At 55.4% G+C, this 24,588-nt stretch overlaps 1 protein-coding gene across 2 annotated transcripts in view; it reads right to left on the bottom strand.

Moving 5' to 3' along the window:
* TTLL10 (tubulin tyrosine ligase like 10) overlaps window positions 1-23,596 on the bottom strand; it is a 51,071-nt gene extending 27,475 nt beyond the window's left edge. The window contains exon 1 of one of the 2 annotated variants that reach the window (XM_072730928.1): window positions 23,510-23,596. In XM_072730928.1, the coding sequence (XP_072587029.1) occupies window positions 23,510-23,547 (38 nt within the window). In that variant the 5' untranslated portion in view covers window positions 23,548-23,596. The remainder of the gene's footprint in view (window positions 1-23,509) is intronic. The other variant, XM_072730927.1, reaches the window with a different exon arrangement.
* Between the last annotated feature and the right edge of the window lie 992 nt (window positions 23,597-24,588).

Genomic DNA, 24,588 nt, shown 5'->3' with positions numbered 1-24,588 from the left:
ACGCCCTAGGGCAGGAGGCTGCAGACACGTGTCACATAGACCCACATGTTGGGGATGCCAGGCTGCCGGAAGGCCCCTTCTGCTGGGCAGGGGCCGGTCTGAGGGCCCCGTCCAGTTTGGGGGGGTAATGCGGGGACACTCCCGGCGGAAGGTCCCGTGATGAAACACAGCTTCACGGGTAATTGGCCCCACCAGCAGAGATCCCTGAGGGCCCAGCTGTTTTCCATAACGACCCTGCAGCTCTGCTGTAAACTCCTGGTGACAAAGGGCCTGTCCCCCGGGCTGCCAACGCTGGGGCTTGTTCTACCCCAGGAGCCCAGCTTGGTTCAGCCTCACCTTTCCATCCAGGGCCTGGTCTTACACCCAAAGGCTGTCCTCCAGGGTGGAGGTGGCCAGAAGAGCTGGTGGCTGCCTCAGAGGGCCCCCCTGAGGGCGGTACCACTTCAGGGAGTGCTGTCCCATCCCTACTGCAAGAGGGGTCCCAGACGATGGCTGGGTGCTCCCCACCCCCTGTCCAGGAGTCCTCATGGGCCTAATCACTGGGGTCCTGGTGGAAGACCCTCTGAATCCACTCTACCCCAGAAGCCTGGCCTTCTGCCCCAAAGGCGGTGCTGGGGGTGGGAGCACCTGCCTTGCCTCCAGAGGGGGCAGTGGGAGTTGGTCTAGTTCCCCTAGTCCCAGCCTTGGAGCTTCAGTGATCTCTGACATTCCGACATTCCCACCTCCAGCCCCAGAGCAGTGTTGATGAGGGTGACCCACTAGGCATGCCCCTCCTCAGGGCTGTCAGGACCACTCACTCAGGAGGTGTGTGTGGGGGAAGGATGTACCTGGCCTGGCACCTGTGTTTTGGGGGAGACTGAGGCATTGCTCACTAACAAAACCCAAAGGCATTTGCCGTTGGATGGGAGTGGGAGGAAGGGCTGCTCGCCGCTGACCCCTGTCTCAGGCCCACAGCCTGACGTCTGCACGCTGCCCCATCCTCTCAGTCACAGAGCCGCTTGGTGCTGCCCTGCATCAGAACCACCTGGCTCTGCCCAGAAATGTTGGGTTGGGGCTCGTGGGCATTCAGAAGCTCCCAGGAGGATGAGGGGTGGCTGCAGGAGGCCACAGCCAGTGTTCACTGAGCCCCCAGAGCCAGGATGTGGTGAGGACAGGGTGGCTCCCCACTCAGTTGTGACATCTGGGGCCACCAGGGAGGACAGGGACAGTCGCCTGTCGGGAAAGGGGCACCCGGGTGAGGGAGAAGTGAAATTTTGCCAGGTCGCAGGCCCGCCGGGTGGATGCCTTTTGCTTTTTGGCCACTCAGTGGAGCCTGGCCTGCTGTGACTACTCTGATCCTGTGGTCAGCTGGCCGAGGAGGACATCGTACTTTCCATTGACTCTAATGCTCACACACACAGAAACACCCGGATCACAGTGAGCTCTGACGCAGAGTCAAGAGAGCACACTGTTTTCTACAGGAGGTTGAACGAGGAGCCAGATGGTGCTGTGACTGGTGCTCAGCATGCGAGAGACCTCGGCACGCGCTCCTCCTGCACAGTGGGCAAGGGCGACACAAACTTGTCCAGCTGACAGGCCTCCCCTCTTGGCCAGCTGGGTGGCTGAAGAGCACTCCACCCTGGGTGGAAAGGCACAGCAGCAGCTGTGCTCTCTAACCAGAGCTCCAGGGGGGCACCAAGGTGCTCTGCGGCTCGGCCAGGTGGCCCCCAGCTAATGGAAACTTTGTTGACTGACTCCAGGGGCTCATGGCTTTGAAGAGAAAGTTTCTGGTCTGGCTGAGCACCTGCTCTCTGACCCTGCACTGACCGCTCACTCTTTTCCTTGCAGTCCTACTTGGGTCCCAGAGACAGTAAAAATGACCCAAAGTCAGACTATGGAAATGATTGATCTGCCATCTGGTGCTGGCAAGGGGTCCCAGGAGGGCAGCACACGTAGGATTCCCCAGCATCCTGTCACTCGGCTTCAGACACATGGTCAGTTGGGACGTTCCCTGTGCTCTTGGAGTTGTCATGGGCAGATCCTGCCAGCAGGGCTGGGTCCCATGGCCCCCAGGTGCTGCTGAGCTCTGCCCATGAACATCTTCCAGACCCTGAGCTTGAGGCTTTTGCTCCTAACCACGGAGCTATGGGCCACCACCAGTTCTTGGCAGCTGCAAGATCCCAGCACTTGCCCTGTGCAGAGGTGCTGTGAGGGCAGGCTTGGGACCCTTGCCCACACAGGTCTCTCTGGGGGCAGGACACCCCATTCCTCAAGGATGTATGTGTACAGAGGGGCAGTGGGGTAAGGCTTGGAGCCTCTGGCCTCTTGCAAGGGAAGAGCTGTGGTGTCAGAGCCCAGAATGACCAGCCTGGGCCCAGCCCCCACAGCACATCAGGCCTGTGCCGTTCTGACCTAGAAGGTGGCAGCTGCACCGGGTGCCAGGATCACTGGAGAAACCGCCACATGAAGGCTCTGGCCCAGCCCACCTGCTGGGTGTGGATGTTGCCATGGCACCGCGGACAGGGTGGGACAGGAGAGACAGGGACAAGGAAAGGGAGGTCTGACCTGGGAGGGTGATAAAGGCCACCCTCACACTGGGGGGCACAGGCTGGTGGCAGAGTTGGCCTGAGGGGGCCCAGCCTCCAGCCACCAGTCCTGGCTGGTGCCAAGGCCTGCCTGGGTGGGGCAGGTGGGACAAAGGACTATTGTGCTGGGGCTCCTGGCTACTTCCTGCATAGCAGCCAGTCGCAGCTGCCCTCAGGGTCTCTGCACCCCTGAGGCTCAGCCACAGCCTGGAAACTGGGCTGATGGGGGTCCTACCTCAGTACCAGGGGATTGCCCCACCCCTTGGGCTGTACTGGGTACAGGGAGGGAGAGCCATGGAACCTCTAGAGCCTTGGACGCAGGGGGCAGGGCACTCTGCTAGGACTTAGCCAGCTCTGGGTTCTGAGGGGACCCAAGCTCAAAGATGCCTGTGCAGGTCCCTCCAGTTCTGGTTGGGCCAGGCTTCTCCTCTACACATGCTGAGTGGCTTCCTGCAGCTTCAGGCTTCTCCATCTGACTCACCTTCTGGCTACAGCAGAGCCAACCCCTGGGGCAGGCGTAGGTAGACTCTGGGGCCAGCTACCAGCCCACATATGCTCCACTTGGGCAGCTGTCTCTGGGGTCAATGCCCCTCATGGGAGAGGAGGGTGCAGACGCAGTCACTCACCTTGGGCGAGGGGGGTGGGATGGGGTATGGATGGGGAAGGGGCTCCCCTCAGTAATGCCCTAGAACACATTGAGAAACTGGGAAGAAGGTCAAGTCACAGGCCCAGCAGAGCTGGACGCTAGTGTTTGGGGTTGGATTTGGACATTGTGCTCAGGACAAGAGCTCTCCCACAGGGCCCCAGCGCTGCCTCCTCAGGGTATCCCATGTTGGTGTTTCCCAGCTTCCTTGCCGCCCCCTCACACCCTGAGCTGTCTGAGGAGCAGTGGTCCCCTTCCACCTCAGCAGAAGGTTGGCAGGGGCCTGTGTGTTTGGTGAGGATGGGGCTGTAGCAGCCATGCCTCCAGCCTTGCCCAGAAGCTTGGCTTCCAGCCCCTGACCCAGGTGCTCCCTCCTGCCCTGCAGACAGGGAAGCACAGCCTGGTACGCATGTGGCACTGCCATAACTAGACACTGCGCTGAGGGGGCCCTTCTTCACCCACCTTCTGATGTATTTCCATGCCTTCAAGCCCTGGCTCTTCTCACCTGGTACGAGGCCGAGGGACCCACTCGCTACTCCAAGCTCAGAGGACCAGGGCTGTCTCTCCAGCCCTGTGTGGCTAAGCTGGAGGACTGGTCACCTCAGAAGACCTCTGACATGCCCACAGATGGGATGAAGGTTAGCTCCACACTGGGGACCCCTCTCCAAATCTCCTGGATAAGTCCTGGCCACCTCTCCCCCATAATCCTGCTCTGGACCACCATCTCAGGGCCTGGCGGTGACATCCACAGGCCCCCCAACTCTGATGCGTTCTCCTGCAATCCGACTCAGTCCTGATCTTGACCCTTTCTGCCTGAGACCCTGTAGCACCTGTGTTGTCCCTGTGTCCCTCTTCCTGAAAGCCACACCTGGTCCTGCCATCCAGATAACACCAGAAGGCTGAAAACCTGTGTCCACTGTACTTTTGCCACGTACAACTGTCCCTGTACTGTCCATTTACTTCTCCTGGTCCCAACTGTCCATTTACTTCTTGAGTGCTCACCCATCCAATCATCTACAGCCACTGTCACTGAGGTCCCCAGAGGCTTCTGGGGTGTCAAATCCACATCAGCCCTCAGACCTCCTTGGCTCAGCCTGTCAGCAGCTGGTCACTGTGTGTTTTCAGAGCCTCTGCTCCACTAGGCCACCATGAGAGGGGAGTGGGTGCAGGTGGAGACCAGGAGCCTGAGCACAGAGCCCTTGGCATCCCAACATCTGGAGGCTGGGGGGGAATCAGAACATTCTTCCCCAGGGTCCAGTGGTTTCAGCCCAGATGCCCTGCTGTTTCTGATTGGGCAGGTGGAATTTGAGTGGGAATTTCTCAAGTGGAGAGTCCATGCTGGCTGTAGGAACTCAGCTGAGAACCTGAGCAGGAGATATATCTGGTTGGAATGGAGGCCACAGTCAGAGTCCACTGCCGGGAGGAGTCCCGGGATTCCTGGTTGGGAAGCGATTGGCAGACTCATAGTGGAGACAGAGGAGCAAGAAAGAGAGTGAGGAGCCCTGAAAGCAAGGGAGAGAGAGCCCCAGGAAGGAGAATGTGACCAGCACCAAGCTGCCTCTTGGCAACAGTGGAAGGAGGAGGCTCTGAGGCCAAGCCACTCACTGAAAATAGCCAAAATGCTGAGCTGTCTTATAAAGCTTTGGTGAGCCATGGAATTGGTAGGGGCATTTCAGGCTGCAACAAAAGGAAAATTGTCACCTTGAGAGGTAAATATGCACAAAGGCCACCGTCCTATGGGATCAGATGTGAGTTTTTGTTCTGATGGTCTTGAGGAGCTGGGGGATAGAAATGAAAGCTCAGGGTCCCCACTAAGTGAGCATGTGGGTCTAACAGAACACTCTCCCCACAGAGAGCAGGGAGCTCTCCACTCCCAAGGTCTCCAGTGAAGAGGAGGTATAAGTACAACCCAGTCCAAGTGCTGGGATCTTCCTCAAGTCAAGGTAATCCCTGAGCGGGCAGGGCCCCGGTGCCTAGCAGAAGAAAAACGAACCAGGAAGGCACCTTTACCTGAGGCATCAAATCATTCCTGCAAATAAGTTTTCAAGTATAATGACTGGCACACAAAGATAACCAGGCGTGCAAGACTATAAGGCACCATGAGCAAGAATCAGCAGAAACAACAGAGATCAAAAGATCTGCAAGAATCTCAGATTTTGGAATTATTAGATGCAGACCAAAAAAAAAAAAATTACTATGTTGAAAAAGAAAAAAGAAGACAAGTTTAGTATCTTCAGGCAGCTGGAATTTATAAAATTTATAGTAGATTAAAAAAACAAATGAACATTTAGAAATGAAAACACTTCATAAACACAATTTAAAATTCAATGGATAGACTTAACATCAGGTTAAAAGTAGCTGAAAAGAGAGGGTGGTTGGCTGGCTCAGTCAGTGGAGCATGTGGCTCTCGATCTGGGGTTTCTGAGTTCGAGCCCTACATTCAGCATAGAAGTTACTTAAAAACAAAATCTTTTTAAAAATCTTTTTTTTTTTTTAGGGCAGCCCGGGTGGCTCAGCGGTTAAGCGCCGCCTTCAGCCCAGGGTGTGATCCTGGAGACCTGGGATCTAGTCCCACGTCGGGCTCCCTGCGTGTGTCTCCCTCTGCCTGTGTCTCTGCCTCTATCTCTTTCTCTGTGTCTCTTGTGAATAAATAAATAAAAATCTTTAAAAAAATAAAATCTTTTTTTAAAAAAATATTTATTTATTTATTTGAGAGAGAGAGAGCAAAAGCAGTGGCGGGGGGGGGGGGGGGCGCAGAGCGGGAGAAAGAGAGAGAGAGTGTGAATCCTTAAGCAGACTCCCTGCTGAGCACAGAGCCTGAGGCAAGGTTCAATGTCAGACCCTGAGATCATGACCTGAGCCAAAATCAGGAGTAAGTGGCTGACTTACTGAGTGGCTGAGTTACCCAGCTGCTTCCAAAATGAATAAAATCTTAAAAAAAAAAAAAAAAAAGTAGCTGAAAACAATTGGAATACAGGTAAGAAGAAATTATCCAGAATGCAGGCAAGAAATGGAAAAAAAGATGCAAAAAATACAGAAGGAAGGGTAAGATGTATAGGTATATATAAAACATACAGAATTGGAAGAGGAGAGAATGAAAGACATTAATACTTGAAAGGATACTGTCTGAAAACTTTCTGAAGCTGTTCAAGGCCATCAAAATACGGATTCAGGAAGCCCAGTGAATCTCCAATAGGTTAAATAAACAGAAACCCACACCTTGTCATTGAAGTGAACCCCCCGCCCCAGAAAACCAAGGACAAAACATTAAGAGCAACCAGAGAAAAACAAGACATCAACAGTGGGCGTGACTGTTGATGTCTGGACAGTGATGATGGAAAAGGTGAGGGTGGAGCCCCAACCACCCTCTTTTCTCAGAACAAAGGGGGAATACAGCGAAACAAACAAAAGCCAAGAGAGAAGAATTGGGATAATTTGCCACCGGCTGCCTTCCATAAAAGAACCACCAAGGACGCACACCTGAAGGAGAATGATTCCAGGTAGGAGGCTGGAGGTGTAAAAGGCAGGTCAATCTGAATTAATTTTCACTTCACACAACAATGATAATGACAATGAGCAACAAGGACTCAAAGATAATTAAAATTGAAATACAAGACAATAAAAAAAGCCCCACTGATGGAAAAACCTTGTTGGGGAGGTCAGGGTCAACATCACAGTGACAGCAGACACCCTGACATGACATGATGGGAGTGCTGCACCTCTGTGGAACTCCCCAAATCCACACACGGTCTAACCATGAGAGAATCCTCAGAGCACCCAAATCAAGGTGGGTCCCACAAGGCACTTGACCAGTACCCCTCAGGACGGGCAAGGTCAACAAGAACAAGAGAGATGGTCACAACCCAAAGAAACCTAAGGACATGTGGTGACTAAATGTCATGTGAGATTCTGAATGGGATCCTGGGACAGAAAGAGGATATTTTGGAGAAACTAAGGAGATCTGACTAAGGCATGGACTTTAGATAATAGGAATGTATTGACACTGGTTCATTGTGGCAGATGTTTCCCACTAGGGAAGAATAATAATGGGGAAGTTGGGGTGGGGTTGACAGGAACTTGGTACTATTTTTGCAACTTCTCTATATATTCGAAAATACTGGAACTAAAAAGTTTATTTAAACATATATTAAATAAATAAATAAACATACATATATATATGTATCTGTGTCTCTGCCATGAGTCTCATTTATTCATGAATAAATAAATAAAACATTTTTTAAAAGAATAAAAAAATATATATTTTTAAGATTTTATTTATTCATTCATGAGAGACACAGAGAGAGACAGACACAGGCAGAGGGAGAAGCAGGCTCCATGCAGGACTTGATCCCGGGACTCCAGTATCATGCCCTGAACCAAAGGCAGACCTTCAACCGCTGAGCCACCCAGGTTTCCCTATTTAAACATACTTTGAAGAGTCCTCAGGGCCAGATAGGGAAGGGCTTCTGGGTCTTGCCCCTGAGAGATTGAGGGGGCCCAGGAGATGGACCCCCCACCTTGGATAGCCAAGGCCAGCTGTGTGAGAGGTGAACCCCAGGAGCAGGCCCTGGAGGGAAAAGGTCTGGGGAGCCAGGCAGCCATCTGGCATCTGACCAGGGGTCCCAGGTGTCAGGCTGATGACACAGCTTCCTCCGACTTCCTTTGCACAGGAATCTCCAGAGGTCGGTGTCAGAAAGCAGGTTCTGATGGAGCTCATCGGCAGAACCCACCCTGGTGCTACCAGCCTCGTCCTTGAGCACATCCTGAGTTGTGGGGTTCTGGACAAGGGCACTCCCAGATCAAACCCTTTGGATCAAACCAAGAGCTCTTCTAAGGATGCTGCTCATCGGCAGAACCCACCCTGGTGCTTCCAGCCTCGTTCTTGAGCACATCCTGAGTTGTGGGGTTCTGGACAAGGGCACTCCCAGATCAAACCAAGAGCTCTTCTAAGGATGCTGCTCATCGGCAGAACCCACCCTGGTGCTACCAGCCTCGTCCTTGAGCACATCCTGAGTTGTGGGGTTCTGGACAAGGGCACTCCCAGATCAAACCCTTTGGATCAAACCAAGAGCTCTTCTAAGGATGCTGGAACCTCAGAGCTGTGAGCACTGAGTATGCACCCCCAGTCACCATTTCAGGGGACTCAGCAGGTTCACAGATGTGAAGCACCTGCTAGAACCAGAACTTCCAGGAGGAAGCCAGGCAGCCATGGAAATGGGGCCTTAAGCCCATGGGGGCTCAGCTCTGTCCACAGCCCTCCCTTCTCATCGCCTCTCTTCCAACCTGCAGAGGGAGCTCTGGAGACTCGGGGCCTGAAGGGGGCAGGTGTTGGGGCGGAGGAATTCCGAGACATCTAAGTGCCCTGCACTTCCAGAGGCCCTGAGCAAAGACTGGCTTGTGGTCTGAGCAACTGGTGGGTGGTCCCATTTTTCTTGGGGAAGGACAGCAACACGAACTGACCACAGGCTTGGGGCCTTGGTGTGGACCCCCTGGAGCGGGTGGCGAGGAGTGTCTGCACCCCATCTCTCTCAGAGCCCCTCGGGCTCAAATACATTGTCTTGTATTTCAATTTCAAATTGAAACCTCCTTGCTGGAGAAGCCTGGGGCGAGGTGATGGTGGGGGAAGACCAGCTCAGCCCTGCCATACCCTGACCTCAGCCAGCCTGCCCCCTACCCTGAGGACCCCTGGCCTCCCTCTCTGCTCAGCTCTCATTTCTAACAGGCCAAGGCTCTGGCAGGGACGGCTTCCTGGGCTGGGGAGGGCCCCCTGCCGCCTCCTCCCATGCCATCACCTAGAGCTCTATCTCCTGGTCATAACTGACAGGGGTCTGGGGCAGGTTCCGGGCCTGTCCTTCTGCACAAAGTTCCCCTGTGTGGTGTCTGACCCCCTGCCTGTCACAGCAGTGGCTCTGGCTTTGCTCACCAGTGGTCATGAATGGCAATTTTCTTGTTCATGGTTCTCTTGAAAGGAAAAGCGGTTCCCTGTCCTCCCCACGCACCTCACACACTCGCATCTGTCACCATTTTTGGCGTCTGTTTTGGCAGGTGGGGGGCTAACAGGCTGGCTCCCCTCCTTTCCACACTTTGTTCATCTTGTGTGGCCCTAGCACGTGTTTCTATAAGCAGCTGGGTGCCTTTCAGTGGAGATTGAGCTCTGGGGGCTGCCCAGCTCCCCTTTGCCTCCTCCCCATGCCCAGCACTCAGTTCTCAGCCACGGCTGAGACCTTCTGCCCTTGACCATCTGATTCTGTGGTCTTGGAGCAGGTCTTTCATTTGGCCTCCTCTCCTGATCCTGGACACTTCTGACCTCTGAGCCTGGCCAGGCCCCAGTCTGTCTGTGCTCTGTCTCTGGTCCCCAGACAGAATGCTCTGCGTGCTAGCAGCTCCCAGACACTACCCACCTGCCACACCATGTCCATGGACCCATGGACCCATGTGGACCCACTCCATGTTCACTGGGGGCCCTCTGTCCTTCCGGTACCAGCCGTCCCCTTGCACTCTCTCCAGCCCCAGCCCTCAGGACAGCTGGCTGCACCCAGACCTGGGGATCCTTCTGGCCTGTGTTGCTGCCTGCTCTAACCACCACTGTCTCTCTTGGGTCAGTGCTGTGACCCTGGCTGGCCCCGCAGCTGACCTCAAGGGCCAAAGGCTCAGCTCCACGTGCCGCAGGTGCAGACACACTGACCCCTGGTCCCTGGCAGGCTCTCCCCACTCAGAGCCTGCCTTTGCCTCTTCCTGAGGGCTCATCAGCCCCCTCACCCCTCGGCTTCTTTGCTCACACGTTACCTCAGTGAGGCCCAGATCATCTGCTAACTCAGAGCCTGGTCCACACTCCACCTAGCACTCATTTGCACAGTCTGATGTAGCTCTCACTACATCGTTCAGGGCCAACCAGGAGATGAGGTACAGCCATATGTAGATGGCACCACTGGTGTTTGCAGAATGAATGAATGAATGAATGAATGAATGAATGAATGATGCTGGAGTGCCAGCTCCACCTGGATGTCGAGGTGTACTTCCGGGGCACTCACAACTGTGAAGGGGGATGCCGGTGGCCCCAGGCCAGCACTTTGGGGTCAGAGGACAAAGGGAAGTTTTGGGTTCAAGACACAGCAGCAGCAGCTTTTGTGCATCTGTTGGACAGATGTCTGGGCAGTGTCTGGGCACCAGTCCTGTGACCTTTCCCCATGTGGAGGCAAAAAGACAGCAAGACGTACAAGGTCAGCTTGTGGCCAGCACTGGCTTTACTTCAAGTGGCCTTGGAGCTGACCCTGGCACTGACCTCCCTCATTCCTGAAGGCAGGGGTGGCCCCGGGCTCTGGCCTCCTTCTGAGGCCCAGTCCAGGACCACGTGGGCAAACCTTGGAAGGTGTCGGATGCTCCCAATGGCCCTACCAACAGGGGTGACTTTGCATCCTGGAAGCCCCCACTCTGACTCCTGCCACCCAACCCTGCCCGAGGGCCACAGAACGGCAGCAGCATTTGTGTGGTGGTTCAGATTTGGTTTTCAAATCACCAGCTGCAGCCGGCATTAGCATCTAATTTGAGTGAAAATTCTCAGATTCAGGGCAGAGGGTGGGGCTCCAGAGCTAAAGGGATGATGGGGGGCCTTCGCAGTGTGTGGGAAACTTGCCTATCAGCCCCCAGACAGTGCTGGGAGGATGCAGGGCACATCCCCCCTCCCTCCCACCCTCAACACCCTGACAGGGGTTCTGGGCCAGCCGGGCTGGAGAGTCCACTGTCTGTACCCCACAATCCCACTTGGCCTCCCTGAACCTCAGAGGTGGCAGAGGGATGGGGCAGCCCCAGCACAGCACCCGGCGGGGATAGGGAATGCTGCTGGCCACTCCTGCCTGCAGTTGGTTCTCGGGTCCACTCCCACCCGGCGTCCTCAGTGGCCCCCAGGGCCTGTAGGAGACAGCGAAGCCCCAAGCGGCCCTCTGCCCCACTCACGACCATCTGGCTCTACCTGACCCTCGCTCCCAGCCACAGCCTTCCTGGTGGCTTCCCTGGAGACACACTCCCTGTCTTCTGGAAGGTTCTCCTCCTCGCTTATGGATGAGCCCTTGAGGCTTGGGGCACCCCACCCCCAGCAAGCAGGAAGCGAGGGTTCAGGAAATACGAGTCAGAAGAGGGAGGAGGAGGCCAGGTGGGGTCAGTAAGAGGTCAGATGAGGTCAGTGGGAAAGTCAACAAGGTCAAGTGGGGTCTTCAGCAAGAAGGTCAGGTGGCATCAGTGAGGTCAGGGGGCTTAGCCCGAGGTTATGTGAGGTGAGTGAGGTCAGGTGGGGCCAACGAGGTCTGATGAGGTAGGTGAGAAGTTTAGGAGGGGGTGAGCCATGAGGTCAAATGAAGTCAGTGAGAGGGTCAGGCAGGGTCAGTGAGGAGGTCACCCTCTTCCATCCTGTCCCTGGCTTCCCACCTGGGGATGCCCCATCCTCCTGGGTGGCCCCCTGGTTGTTACTGTCCTGTGCTTCCTGCAGGGGCCTGTCCTAGGGGGTGTCCTCCAGGATCCAGCTGTGGAGAGACTGGAAGTATAGGTCTTGTCCCATACCCCAAGTTAGATCCAAATATGACTATAGGGAACAGGGACTCAGGGGCTGGTCCAGAGGGATGTGGAGGTGACTGTAAGGAGGAGCCTAGAGGTTAGGTTCTGTGGGTGAGGCCTCTCCTAACTCTCCCCCTGAGCCAGGGGCAGATCTTGGAGCCATGCCAGCTCCTCCCACAGATGCCCATCTGCAGGCCAGCAGGAGTGAAGACGTCATGGCCTCAAGTCTTGTGCTTTGAGGTGAACAGGGAGGCAGTTTCTTGGGCCTTCAGATGAGGTACCCGGGAGGTACCAGGGGGTGACAGGCAGCAGGAGGGCTGAGGTCCTGGGCTCCTCCTGCTCCTGTGGTGGGTGGGCAAGGGGTCAGGAAAGGCCATGGCTCTTGCCCTGCTACAGGATTACCCTGAGAGGCCTCCAGAGAGTCAGTGGCTTGTTTGGGAAGTTGCTCTGGAACCAGTGTCTGGTCTGAGCAGACTGCCTTGCAGGCCATGGAGGCAAAACCATCCCGACACCCCATATTTATCAGGTCAGGTAGCATCAGGGGAGGAGGGGTGGCTGTGGTAATCCCAAGCAGGACAGAGCTGCAGCCTGGTGCCAGAAGGCGGGGCATCCAGGAAACACCCCTCCCCCCTCTACGGTGCTCCCCTCATGGGGCCATTTGTCTGATGCAACTTGGGTCCCAGGAAAGGCAGGCGTCAGCTGGGCTGTTGCCAGGGCAGGGAGAGAGCTCTGCAGTCCTGCACCACCGGGCACCCCAGCCCCCGGGGAGGGGCCTGCCCCCGGTTCCTCTGGGCAGAGCCCTGACTCCACGTGGGGGAACTGGCATGGCCAGGCTCCTTCTGCGCCCGCAGGCCCTTGGGGCCCTGCCGAGCTGCCTGGGCCCCTCGGATGGAGAAAGCAAGCTAACGAGGCCGCTGGGCCCAGCTCACCCCCTCCACCTCAGTAATTGGTCTCCAAAGGCAGAAGAGTGTCACGGAGACGCCTGAGGCTGCCACCAGGGATAGGGCTCCAGAAAATTACCACCCTCTTTTTCCACTCACTGGAGGCTGATCGTGCTCTGGGGCCGCCCACCCGGCACCAGGCAGCTTTGTTTTTGAGACGCACACAGGAGGAGAGGCTGGCTCCCCTGTTTCCAGGGGCACAGATGCATTCCCAGCTGAGCCTTCCAGGTCTGCTCAAGCAGAAAGGACGAGGGCAGCCGCGCCGTGGCCCTGAGCTGCACCTGGATCCTGGTCTGCCGGGGTTTGCTTTGCGGGGGGGGGGGGGGGGGGGGGGGTGTTACCAAGGGAGTATTTTTAAACTGAGGTGACATTCACACAACATGAAACTAACCGTTTTAAAGTGAACAACTCTGTGGCGTTTAGTGGCCTCAAAATGTTGTGCAAGCGCCATCTGCATCTAGTTCCAGAACATTTTATCCCCCTGAAGGAAAACCCGCTAGATAACCCTCCGGCCCAGGTAACCGCTGCCATGCCTCCATGTCTATGCCCTTGCCTGTCTGCACACTTCCCAGCAGCGGCCCCCACAAGGGCTGAGTTCGGTGTCTCCTACCCCCATGTTGCTGACTGGCACCTGCAAGGACCCCCATCCTCCCACCCTCCCTTGGGTCAGACAGCAGGAAATGTGGGGCCCTTTCAGATGATTCGTTCGTAGGCCTGATGCCTGTGGGCAGCAGATGGAGATCCCAGCAGCACTGGGACTGGGGTCCAGGGGCAGCAGGGGCTGCAGAGGCCACTGTGCAACTGGATGGGAGGGGGGCACTGGGGTGAAGCCTCGAAAATCTGAGGCAGGGCAGATTTGGGGAGAGACGCAGAGGATTTCTCACATAACAGACAAACATGATGGCCACCCAGACCAGACCCTAGGGTGTCAGCGACCCAGAGGCCAGCTCTCGTGGGCTTCTCGGGTATGAGGGGTAATTTGTGAGGAGAGTCTGTGCTCTTTGACCCATTCACTGGCACACATGAAGGGCACCAAAGTCCTGGGTCCCTGAAATGTGAGCATAGCAGTTGGGAAGTTTACAAAATGCTGACGAGACGGGTCAGGGCTTTGCTGACCCTCCCACCATGTGTGCAACTCTGCCTAGAACCTGGGTGGGTCTGTGGCTGTCATCAGACCCATGGCTCCTCCAGGTCTGGATTTGGCATTTCCAAAGACATTCGGAACCTCTGTCCCAGGAATCCAGCACCCCTGGATAGCCCTGGGTCTGGATGTAGCTGCTGGGAAGGGCCCTGGGGACTGGCCTTGGCCTGCATGTGAGTGGGAGGAAGAGGAGGGAGACAGGCGCTGGTGGGAAGGTAGGGGAGCATCAGGGCATGGCTGGGAGGCCGCTGTGACCTTGGCTGCAGGAGGGAGGAGCCCGCAGTGGGTTCTGGAGGTGCAGCGTGGGGAGGCAGTAAAGGCTTTGTGAGAAGGGCTGCAGAGCAACAGGCAGAAACCGGAGACTGCAGCCATGGAGGTTCTGTTGAAAGGTGAGGGTGGCCGGCACAGTGTGGGCCAAGGTGGACCTGTGAGGGTAGGCCCCCCAGGATGCCCCTGAACAGGTTTACTGGGGCTCCCCTTGGCCAGGAGCACAGCGTCCACCCTGAGGGAAGGCTCCAGCCTGACCACAGGCTGAGAGGAGGCCAAAGACCAGGTGTCTCTTCACAGCCCTGTCAGCAGGGACCTGAGAAGGCAGACAGTGGGCAGGCAGGCCGCGCCCCAGGGGTCAGGGGCGAACCCCGGAAGAAGGTGTCACAGGAGGGGAGGAGTGGGGTTCACAAGTCCCACAGCGTCTTGCTGGATCCAGCCCCAGGGGCGGCCGGTGGCCCATGCTCCCGGGGCTAGAGAGGAATAGTACAGACTGGCCCTGTGGGTCAGGGAGCAGGGAGGCTGCAGCCCAGGAGGCCAGACCTGGGGACTGGTCACAGAGGCTGGGGTCCCAGGGCCCAGCCCAGAGACCTCTGTGGGTATGGCAAGCAGTGGAAGGGTGTTGGGAGGCCCGTTGACGCCAGCTCGGTGGGGACAGGAGTGGTAGGGTGAGCACTTCACAAGAAGCAGGCTTGCATGGATGGTGATGGAGGAAGCATGGGAGTGGATGGTGGGGTTCTATGGATGGGGTCCTAGGCAGGGGTGTGTGCCAGCACTTAGCCCTGGACCTGGGGGCCTTTGAGGAAAGAGAGTGAGGACAATCTAAGGGGGAAATCGAGGCTGTTTTGACCACAGTGATTGGCCCATGTCCCACCCAGCCAGAAGGGGCAGCCCCCTCCCAGCCCCCAATGCCTGGGTGGTCCCTCAAGTCCTCACGGGAAGTGGACCCCGTACCCACCCTGGGTCTAGGTTGAATCCCTTTCTGTTGCCCACACCTGTCCATGGGTGGGACCATGCTGTGGGCCTCTGGTCTAACTGAGGCTTGGGACATGACCCTACACAGTGCCTTGGGGACCCCTGCAACACCTGGCGGGGGGGTCCTCCATGCAGCATCTGCAGCATCCCCAGAACTGGGCGGAGGCTGGGCCAGGGCCCCAGGGATGTGGGAGCCTCTTAAAGACCCATGTCCCATTTGTCCATTGGCCTTGACTGATGATTGACAGGTGTCCCGTCTCAGCTCTGATGGACACACATGCAGGGCGTGGGGTTCCCCCACTCCCCGCGTCTCAAGATCTCCCCTACTCTGCCTGCCCAGACAACAAGGCTGCTGAATATCCAGAGTGTGATGGGAGCTGGGAAGGCAGTCACCCTGGGGCAGGGGAGACAAGGGCCCCGCCCTGTTCCTGGAGGAGGCGGGAAGCAGGAAGGAGCTGTGGCCTCCAGCCCAGGGCAGTCTGTTTGGGTGAGATCAGCTTGGCCCAGCCAGTGAGGTAGGTGCCAGGTCAGGAACACTCCAGTCTCCACAAGACCAAAGACAGCAAGGCCTGTGGCCTAAAGCTCTTTCTCCGTGAGGCTGATACCATTTGCCTTGCCCCCTCCTGGTGCCTGGAAGACTCTGGAAATGAACTGGAGGGGCTGAGGGGTGGATCCCCCAGGATGGGGCCAGAAGACGCTGCAGAGTGCTGTCACCCAGCTCCAGGGCAGCAGGTGCACACTCCTCTCGTGTGTGTGTGTGTGTGTGTGTGTGTGTGTGTGTGTACATATGGTGATTATGTGTGACTGTGTGCACCTGTTACCAAATACACATGTGACTAGCATGTGTGTGTGCACAAGCATGTGGAGTCCAGGGGAGGAAGGAGACAAGGGACCAGAGAGCAGGGGGGTACAGGTGGCCCAGACACCTGAGCTTCTGGGGTGGGCTGAGCCTGAGAGGCCTGGGGGACTCCATCCTCCCCATGGATGCTGGTTTTGTCGGCTCTTATGACAGAAGACCCTGACCCTTCCCCCAGGTCACAGGAATCTGAACCCAGGCCCAGAGACTGTGCCTCACCCCTGCAGCAGGCTGGGTGGGAGTGGCACAGGCCTCTTGCCAAAAAGCCCCTCCCTTTGTAGGTGCCCAAAGTTCCCAGGGGTGCTCCTGTGGTCAGGCTCAGGAGTACTGGAGCACCCACCCTATGATAGTACAGGTAGTCAGGGCTCCAGAAGGATCTAGAGCCATGGACACTGCAGAAGGCTGGGGCGCAGAGGAGGGCAGGCCCCAGACCCTCTGGTGGGGAGCTCATGCCCCCACATAGGGCCATAAGGCCAGGGAAGGAAAGGCAAGGAGGGAGAGGGAGACCACTGAGCTGCTGCTTCTGGTGGGCATCTGCCCTTCTCTGGGAAACGACTCCAAGGACAAGTGCACGTGCTGTGACCAGCAAGCTCGGCCCTGTGGCCCTCGGTCCACAGATGTGCGGCTGGGAAGGGCCCACAGGAAGGGCCAAGAAGCTGGGGCAAACTTGGGCCTCCTAGACCCCCACACTCACAGCCCCTGCTCTGCGGGTTCCGTCCTCCTCCCCCTCCAGAGTCCACAGAGCACGGTAGCCCCCCACCCACCCAGACTCCGTGTAGAGGATCCGCCCAGAGCCTAGCAGGCGGGTCCCTAGGCTTTGTCTCCCGCACCTGGTGGGGCTCAGGTTTCCTTATGCAAAGCTGAGCTTCCCACCCACCCACACCCTCCTACCCTCCCAGGACGTGCACAGTCCCCAGGGTGAGGCCACCACAAAGCGCCCTGCCTGCATTGTTAGCTGGAAAACCAAAGAAGAGGCGGAGCTGAGGGGTCGTGGACAGGTGCACGGACTCCAGAGGCCCTGATGCCAAGAGATTGCATAGGGAGTGAGTGGGCTGCGGCCGCCTGGGTCTCCTCCTGGTCTCCACCTGACCCAGCTGGTCAGCAGGAGTGCAGTCACTATTCCCACAGTGCTGCCTGTGGCCAAGGACCTAGGGCAAATTGACCTCCTGGCTGAGACAGGCCTCTGGCCCTCTTATCCCACAAGTCTGCTACCCTGCCTCACCCCCAAGTCCAGAGAAGATCAGCAGGAAAAGGGTTAAGCCCGCCTGGGCGGCACCTTTGTTTGTCAGAGATCCGCACCTGCTCTTGAATTAAACCAGACAAATGAAGGTGAGATTGCAGAGTCCCACCAGAAAAAGGATCCGCCCTCCTGTCTGTCGCACAGGCCTAGGCCTGGGCAGAGACCCCCCAGGGGACGAGAGTCGCCCCCACCCCCTTCCAGTCTGCAGAAGGCAGGTGTTTGCTCACATGGAAGAAGTTTAAAGCTCTGTATTTGGATTCCATCAGCAAGGGTGCAGCCTCAGCCCTGTACCCCTTGCCTGCCCCTCTGGGAGCTGCTGTCCAGATTTGTACCCCAAAAGCTGAGACCCCTGCCCTGAGCTCTGGGAATGATCAGAGCCTCCTCTCAAGGTGAAGCCCTCCTAGCACCCCCAGGACATCCCAGAGGCCACCAGCAGTCCTCCTCCCCTGCTGCCACAGGGTGGCCGGGGTCCACCTGGTGTGGACCCCATGCTCCCCTCCCAGGGCAAGGAGGGGCTCCCAGGCACTTATGCCCTGCAGGCCTCTGCCCAGTCCAGAGCCCTCCAGGGCTCCAGCTCCACCCCCACCGTCCCCAGCCTATTGGTTTCCAGAGCTCTGCCTGCCCCCCACCCACAGGGCACAGACAGCTGGGGAGCAAATGGCTCTCTTGGCCTCAGAGGGTGTGTGTGGACACAAGACTACAGGTCTGGACACACTCCCTTTGTTCCCTCTTCATGCACCCATAAGCTTAAAAGGGGGCCACAGGAGGCCCTTTGGCCCAGGCTTGGGCATGCACCATTACCCCTGTGGCCAAGGACCACGATGACCCCAAAGCCCTACTTTCTGACCTGGGGACACCTGTACTTCTGTGTGGTTCACTTCCCACACAGGACCACAAGAGGAGGCCATGATTCAGGAAGCACTCCCACTGGTAGATTACTCACATCTCTTCCCACCTCAATGTTCACTGGCTGTGCCTTGGCAGCTTGGGATCAGTGGTGGGCGTTTACACCGTGGAAACGGACAAATGCCCCAATCAGGTGCCCACACCCCAGGGCCAGCTGTTAAACATTTACCAGCTCACCATGGCCTAGGACCATCTCATTCCCTGGGGGTGGAGGTGGCAAGACCCTCCAGGCCCTGGAGCAGGGAGGTGTGGGGGCGTGCAAGCATGCTGGTCCCATGACCCAAATGTCCCTGAGCAGCCTTGGGCCCTGTCATCAGGGAAGCTGGAGCAGTGGACAGTGGCCTTGGGGCCTGGTTTTCCAGAGCCCCTGGAGATGGTCAGGGGCTGTAGGCAGCGTAACTGCCTTAGGAGGTGTGGTCACAGGTGGGGCTCTCCTGGGCATCCAGCACATTGGACATTAAAACCCTCTGACGCCATAGACATGCTGGTCTGGGCTCAGGTTGGAGCAGCCCCCTAGGGGAGCTGCAGAGGGCAGTGTGATGACGAATTAGGCAGCCCACTCCCTCCCTCCACACTACTCCCTTCTGGCCTGGAGGGAACCTGGTAAAAAAAGAACAAACTACAAACCAGAAATCACCAACCCAACCCCCCCACCTGCAAAAGGGACACTAGTGAGGCCGGGTTTGAGCTCCAGTCAGTGTCAGCCATGGACCTGGCCCGAGCCTCTATGTGTCCTCTTCCTTGGGCCTTGGTGGTCAGTTGGTTTCTCTATAGGACTCTGTGGTCCCCAAGTTCTTCTGTGGGGCATCACCCCAGCCACTCAATCCCATGCTCTGTCTCTGAGTGCTATTTCTTGGGGCCAGCACAAATATGGACCTCCGACACTTCCCCAGGGTGCATTCTCCCAGGCACCCGTTTGCAGAGCACTGGAAGGAGTCAGCACCCATACTGTGGGGCAGACTCCGGGAGCCCTGTAGACACCCCCCCCGGACCCCAAACATTCTTAGAGATGCCCAGGGTGTGATGACGGCTCCAGGCCCCAGAGTGTGGGGACCTGCTCTCCCTCAAGGCCATCTCACCTGCTGAGGTGCCACTCAGTGAGGTCCTGGGAGGCAGAGACAGCCCATCTCAACCCATCTCAGATGTTGTCCTTGAGATTTTGTTGGTGTTAACAGCACGTGAAGAATGGGTTTATGGAGAGCAGTGACTGATGTGTTCTGGTTTTCAGAGTGGGATGGGGTGGTAGGGAAAGGGCTGGAGAAGGGTCTATACAGGGAGAGAGCAAGCCTGCACTTGGGATTTCTCAGTGAGCTGATGGTCAGTCGTGCTATTATATTAGGTGCCTGTTTCTTAGGAGAGGGAGAAAGTGTGCCTTCCCAGACCCTGCAGTTTCATAGATACTAAATAAGGAGCTCACAACAAAGATGTGCAAATTCATCAAACCATTCTTTTTCAGGAAAACGAAGCACAGAATCCACATTCCAGGACACTTCCCTCTCCCCAGACCAATGACCCACTGGGTCAAACTCCAAGAAACCATGTGCTTGTCCAAACAGACCCAGGAACCCCACCTAGCCTGTTGAGCCAAGTCATGGAGAGACAGACATCGTGAGTGTCCCCAAAATTCCTACTGGTGACTCTGGCACAGACCTGACAGGTTAGAGGGAAAGGCCATTGTTTTGTCCCTTGGGGGCCCAGGTGGTAGGTTTCTGTAGAAACAGCTGAAGGCCCACCCAGGGTTAATCAAGCCGGGTAGGGAGTGAGACATTCTCCCTACTTGCAAGGCTGCCTGTCCCACTGGCTGCATTCCCACCACTCCCTGGGAGCAGAAACTGAGTCTAACCAGGGGATCCCCCCAGGAGTGGCCAGCTTCACAGTGGGGTCTATCCTGGGCCAGTTGGGAGGACACCATCTGTTACCCGCTCCCAGCCTTTCTCTTTCATGGCCTCCCTGAGTTGTAGAGCAGATGACATCTGTGCACACAGGAGCATTATACTCATGATGAACCCCTTTGGGAAGGACAGACCAGGAACCAAAGACAGGAAACCCAGGCCCACCACCAGGGACGCGACAGATAGACTGGGACACCCACCAGTGCACCGTGGACAAACTACACACACTCACACACAGCCAGCCCTTAGGGAACACTGCCTCTGCCTCCCATTACACCCTGTGGGACTCCACAGGATTCCTCCTTGCAGGCACCTAACAGATGCTACTGATTCCAGCGATGTGAACAGACCACCTTCCCCAAAGGCCAAAGCACCTGTGCTCTCCCCAAACATGAGATCTTGCTTTCCCTATGTCCACCTCCATAGCTATTGGTGTTTTGCTTTTTCAATTTTGCAAGTGTGACACCTCCCAAATGACACCTCACATCCCATGAAACCAGATGCCCCCTTCCAGTAGATATATAGTCCCCACTGCCCAGGGCTCTCAGCTGCCTCTTGGGGGTTGTCACCCTCAAAATGATAACTGATACTCAGCAGAGTAGTGTGGCCTGCTCCCCAGGCCAGAAGCTCCTTCCCTACCCAGTCTTGCTTCCCTGCTCCCTGATGTATCCTCCTCCCCAGTACCCCCCTTACACAGGATTCCCTGCCTTAGGCTCTGCTTCCAGAAAATGGACCTACGTCTGACTTTTGCCTTCCTGACAGATAGTGAATCTGAATTTTCTCAAGTCTGATTGCTCAGGGATTTGCTCATTGGCTCACTGGGTCATAGCCCATACCCATCCTTCCATAGAGTTTCTTGTGTTTTTCTTGACAATTTATGAGTTTTTAACTCTGATTCAGCTATGATTTAACTTTGATATAGTAAGTGTAACTCTAAGGAAATATGGGGAAAGATCTATTTATTGTGTTTATCCACACACAGTCTGTATGAGAGGAAAACTTTAAAAAGATCATTAATATCCTCAAAGAGATAAGAGAAAATATTGTGAGCATAGTAAAAGATCAGAATGCTGTAGAAACAAATATTCAGAGAACCAAATGAACTCTTGTAAATTAATATTACAGAGGAAGTGAAAAGTTCAGTAAAGGAGCTGGAACACTGAAAGTAAAGCCAGAAGATCAGGAAAAGGAATTAGGAAAGGTTGTTAGAGGCCAGTCTAAGAGGTCCAGGATCCCAATATTTACCACAGAAGAAGGGGACAGAGAAAATAGAAAAGAAGAAATAATTTAAAATTAATAATGCAAGAAAATTTCTTGGAACTGAAAAGAATTCCCAGACCAAAAGAATTACTGGGCACTTAGCAAAAGGGATGGAAATGAATCCACACAAAGATCATTTGTCAGAACACTGGGGACAAAAAGTTATCCCTAAACACTTCCAGCAAGAAAATCAAAAGGTGGTTTTCATAGCACAGATCAGGAGTTAAAACATCACAATTACCCACAGCAGCGTCAGAAACTGAGAGCCACTGGAGTAATGTACTAAGAGTTCAGAGGGAAAACGGAGTTCTACACACCACCAAACCGCCACGTAAGTGACAGTGGATCAAAGATATTTTAAAGCCATGTGTCTGCCACCTGCCTTCCTCAGAAAGCTACTGAAGGACATGCTCCACGAGAACAAGGAGTAATTAAGAAAGAGGAAGATGTGGGATCCAGGAAAATCCAACCTAGAGAGAAGCAAAAGGAATCTTCAGGATGAAGGTGAGGGATATTTTGATGTGCCAGCCTTGCCGCAGATGCACGAGGACTAACCAGGACTGGGGCAGGGCAAAAGCTCCTGCAGGTACCTCCTCAGAAATACCCCATGTGTTTGAATTTAAGCCACGGCAAGAATCTGAGGATGAATTAGTAATGAGTTCAGAGAAAACTCAGCAAGCACGAAAAAAGAAAGGTGATGATTAACTCCAGGGAAAACAACACTCATGTGTGTTGGAACAATTACCATGCATGCCGTAGGCTGGGGGGGGGGGGGGGGGTGGATACAAACTAATCCCTGAATACAGAGCTAACTAAAATTATAACATAATTCCATTGAAAATAGAGAGGATGCAGGTATGTGGGGGAGTAAAGAGAAGTGGACGAAGGAAATGCTGTCTTCCATAGAATGAATTCAGTAGATAATATCTAAAACTAAAGCAAGAAGCTGGTGTTTGATCATGTTGCTACACAGATGCAGGTAAATAACACAAGAATTGTCTAGAATAAGGAAGTGGTTGTCCTTGAGGATGGCATGGAGGGGTGGTGACTGGGAGGCTGTGTTGGTCCAAGCCTTATAGGAATGTCTGACTCATACTACATACAAATATAACTTTGATAAAAAATGAAATAAAAACTCAGTTGGTATCCCCTCTGGCTGATGAAGACTATGGAAGGACTTGCAAATAAAGCTAGCTAAAACTTATCTGCCTCCTAAGAATACTATCACACTCTCCACCTCCTCTTGATAGATGGCAGGGACAAGTCCATTTTCTATGATAAGGTCACACATAGTCTAGCATCCTCACCCTGAGTCCACCTTCTTGGGCAGGCATGGTTGCCACCACATTCTGACCCTTTTGCCACGTGACCACTCAAGGCCTAACCCCACTGTGGAGCTGTCCTGTGTTTTAGGCCACATCTTGTTTCTTTTGTGTCCCCGCATTACCATGACACCACAGGCTCCAAATCTCGGCAGGGTTCAATTTCAACTTTGATGGCAGAAGCTGGCCCTACTCCAGCCAATCATGAACTCCATACTTTTAGGGTAGGGCACAGTATGCAAGTGTCTTTTGAAATGGAATAAATTTGGTTTCCTCGAGAGTGCTTTCAGGCCATTGTCATGTCTAGGAAATGTGAAGGATCTCTGTCTTGCTCCCTCCCTTCTTGAGCCCCCAGGGTCCTGGCTGACATCTTCAGAGGTGATGGGGTCATAAGTGAACATTTTAGGGACTTAACAACATCCTTCCCCAGAGAATGCTCAAACACCCACATTCATCACAGAGGTTCAGGACCCCCATTCTGCCGGGAGGCCTGTAGGTCACCTCGTGGCCTTTTTGGGCAGGCAGTGGGGCTGGATTTCCAACAGGTCACCGTGCTGTGGAACCTCAGGCTGCCTCCCTTGCCAGCACAGGCCCATTGGCCCCCTCCTGCTTTCCCAGATAGCTTCCAACACTCCCAAAGGTGTGCCTTGGGCATAATTCCTCCCCATCTTGCAACAAATAGAAATACTGCTAGCTTTTTATAAGACCCCTTCAGCAGAAGCAGCACCTGCCAAAGACCCCCACTCTCCCCCAGGGGCTGGGGGCCTCCCCCTGGTCATGGTGCCACTGGCAACACCAGGACATCCAGAGACTGTGGGCTGGACCACGGCTCAGAGAGAAGAACTGCAGAGTTGGCAGGGCTTTCAAGCCAGCTCTGATCACACGTGATGAGGTCACTACAGACCCCACAAGACAAACTTTACACTGGCGCTTTCCCGGAAGCCTCGGGTCCTACCTGGTCTCTGTGAGGATGGCAGGGTGGCAGTGCAGCATCGGCAGGCGCAGCTCCCCGGGCTGCCTTATCGTGGCCTGGCTGGGCGGAATGCGGTGGAAACCTTTGCCTGGTACAACCGGCCTCTGCAACACAGCCCAGGAATTTTGCGTTGAATAATTTTTAACTTCTGCTGAGGGAAAACCAGGGTTGTATATAGTGTCTGTCTACATAGGAATGCCAAGCGGCTTTCCCTTAAAAGTAAATACCTCAATCACAAGGAAACCTGCTTTGGGGAAAAAGAGAGAAAAGAACAGAGAAAGAGAGCAGTCACAGGGGCTGGGGGACTCGCTGGCCATCCCTCTGGGCTGCAAGCCAGGTCTCACCTCCTCCTGCAGTGAAGTGGGGGGCAGGCCTCTCAGGTCCTGTGGGCACTGGCTCCAGGGTGTGGGCACAAACCCTTCCTGACACTTTGGGTCGAAAGCCAGCTAGGTGACCACTCCCCACCCTCTGGCCCCCTACCTCTCCTGGCATGTAACCCCACACCCAGGATGGTGATTTCTCTCAAGAGCCTCCTACCCCTGCGACCCACAGACCCTGCTTTCCCTTCTCCTGGCCACTAGTTCTGTACTTATCCAAGGCTTGGACCTGCAATCCTGTGGCTGGATGAGACAGAGGCCATGCGGAGCTCTTGTGGGCCTGTGGATGATGGCGGGGGTTGGAGGGGGGGCAGGGGATGGCCCGGCCGGCCCTGCCCAGAGTAACCATTATATGGGGCACCAGGAAACACAGCCTGAAACCAGTTTGCCCTGAAAAGACCTTAAGTTTCTCCAGCTCTGGGACAGGCATCACCGCCACATGGGAGGAGGCAACATCATCCAGTGCAGAGGACCAGGGTCCAGGTGGCCCAACTCCATCTTGCTGTGCAGGTCACAGGCTGGGGGCCCTGGGAATCGCTGTGTGTTGGGTGTTGTAGGGAACTGAGCTTGTCCAGCAGCTCGAGGTGGGGCCGAGCTGAGAGCCCAGACCCAAGGGTCCTGGGCAGGTGGATCAGGAGGCGCTGGCTCCCCAGCCTCTTCCTAAAGTATCGTGTGATCCCTGAA

The sequence above is a fragment of the Vulpes vulpes genome, chromosome 12, assembly GCF_048418805.1.
Source record: "Vulpes vulpes isolate BD-2025 chromosome 12, VulVul3, whole genome shotgun sequence".
NCBI lineage: Eukaryota > Metazoa > Chordata > Mammalia > Carnivora > Canidae > Vulpes > Vulpes vulpes.
Note: the sequence above shows the minus strand (reverse complement) of the source record. Positions and strands in the feature narration are given on the sequence as shown.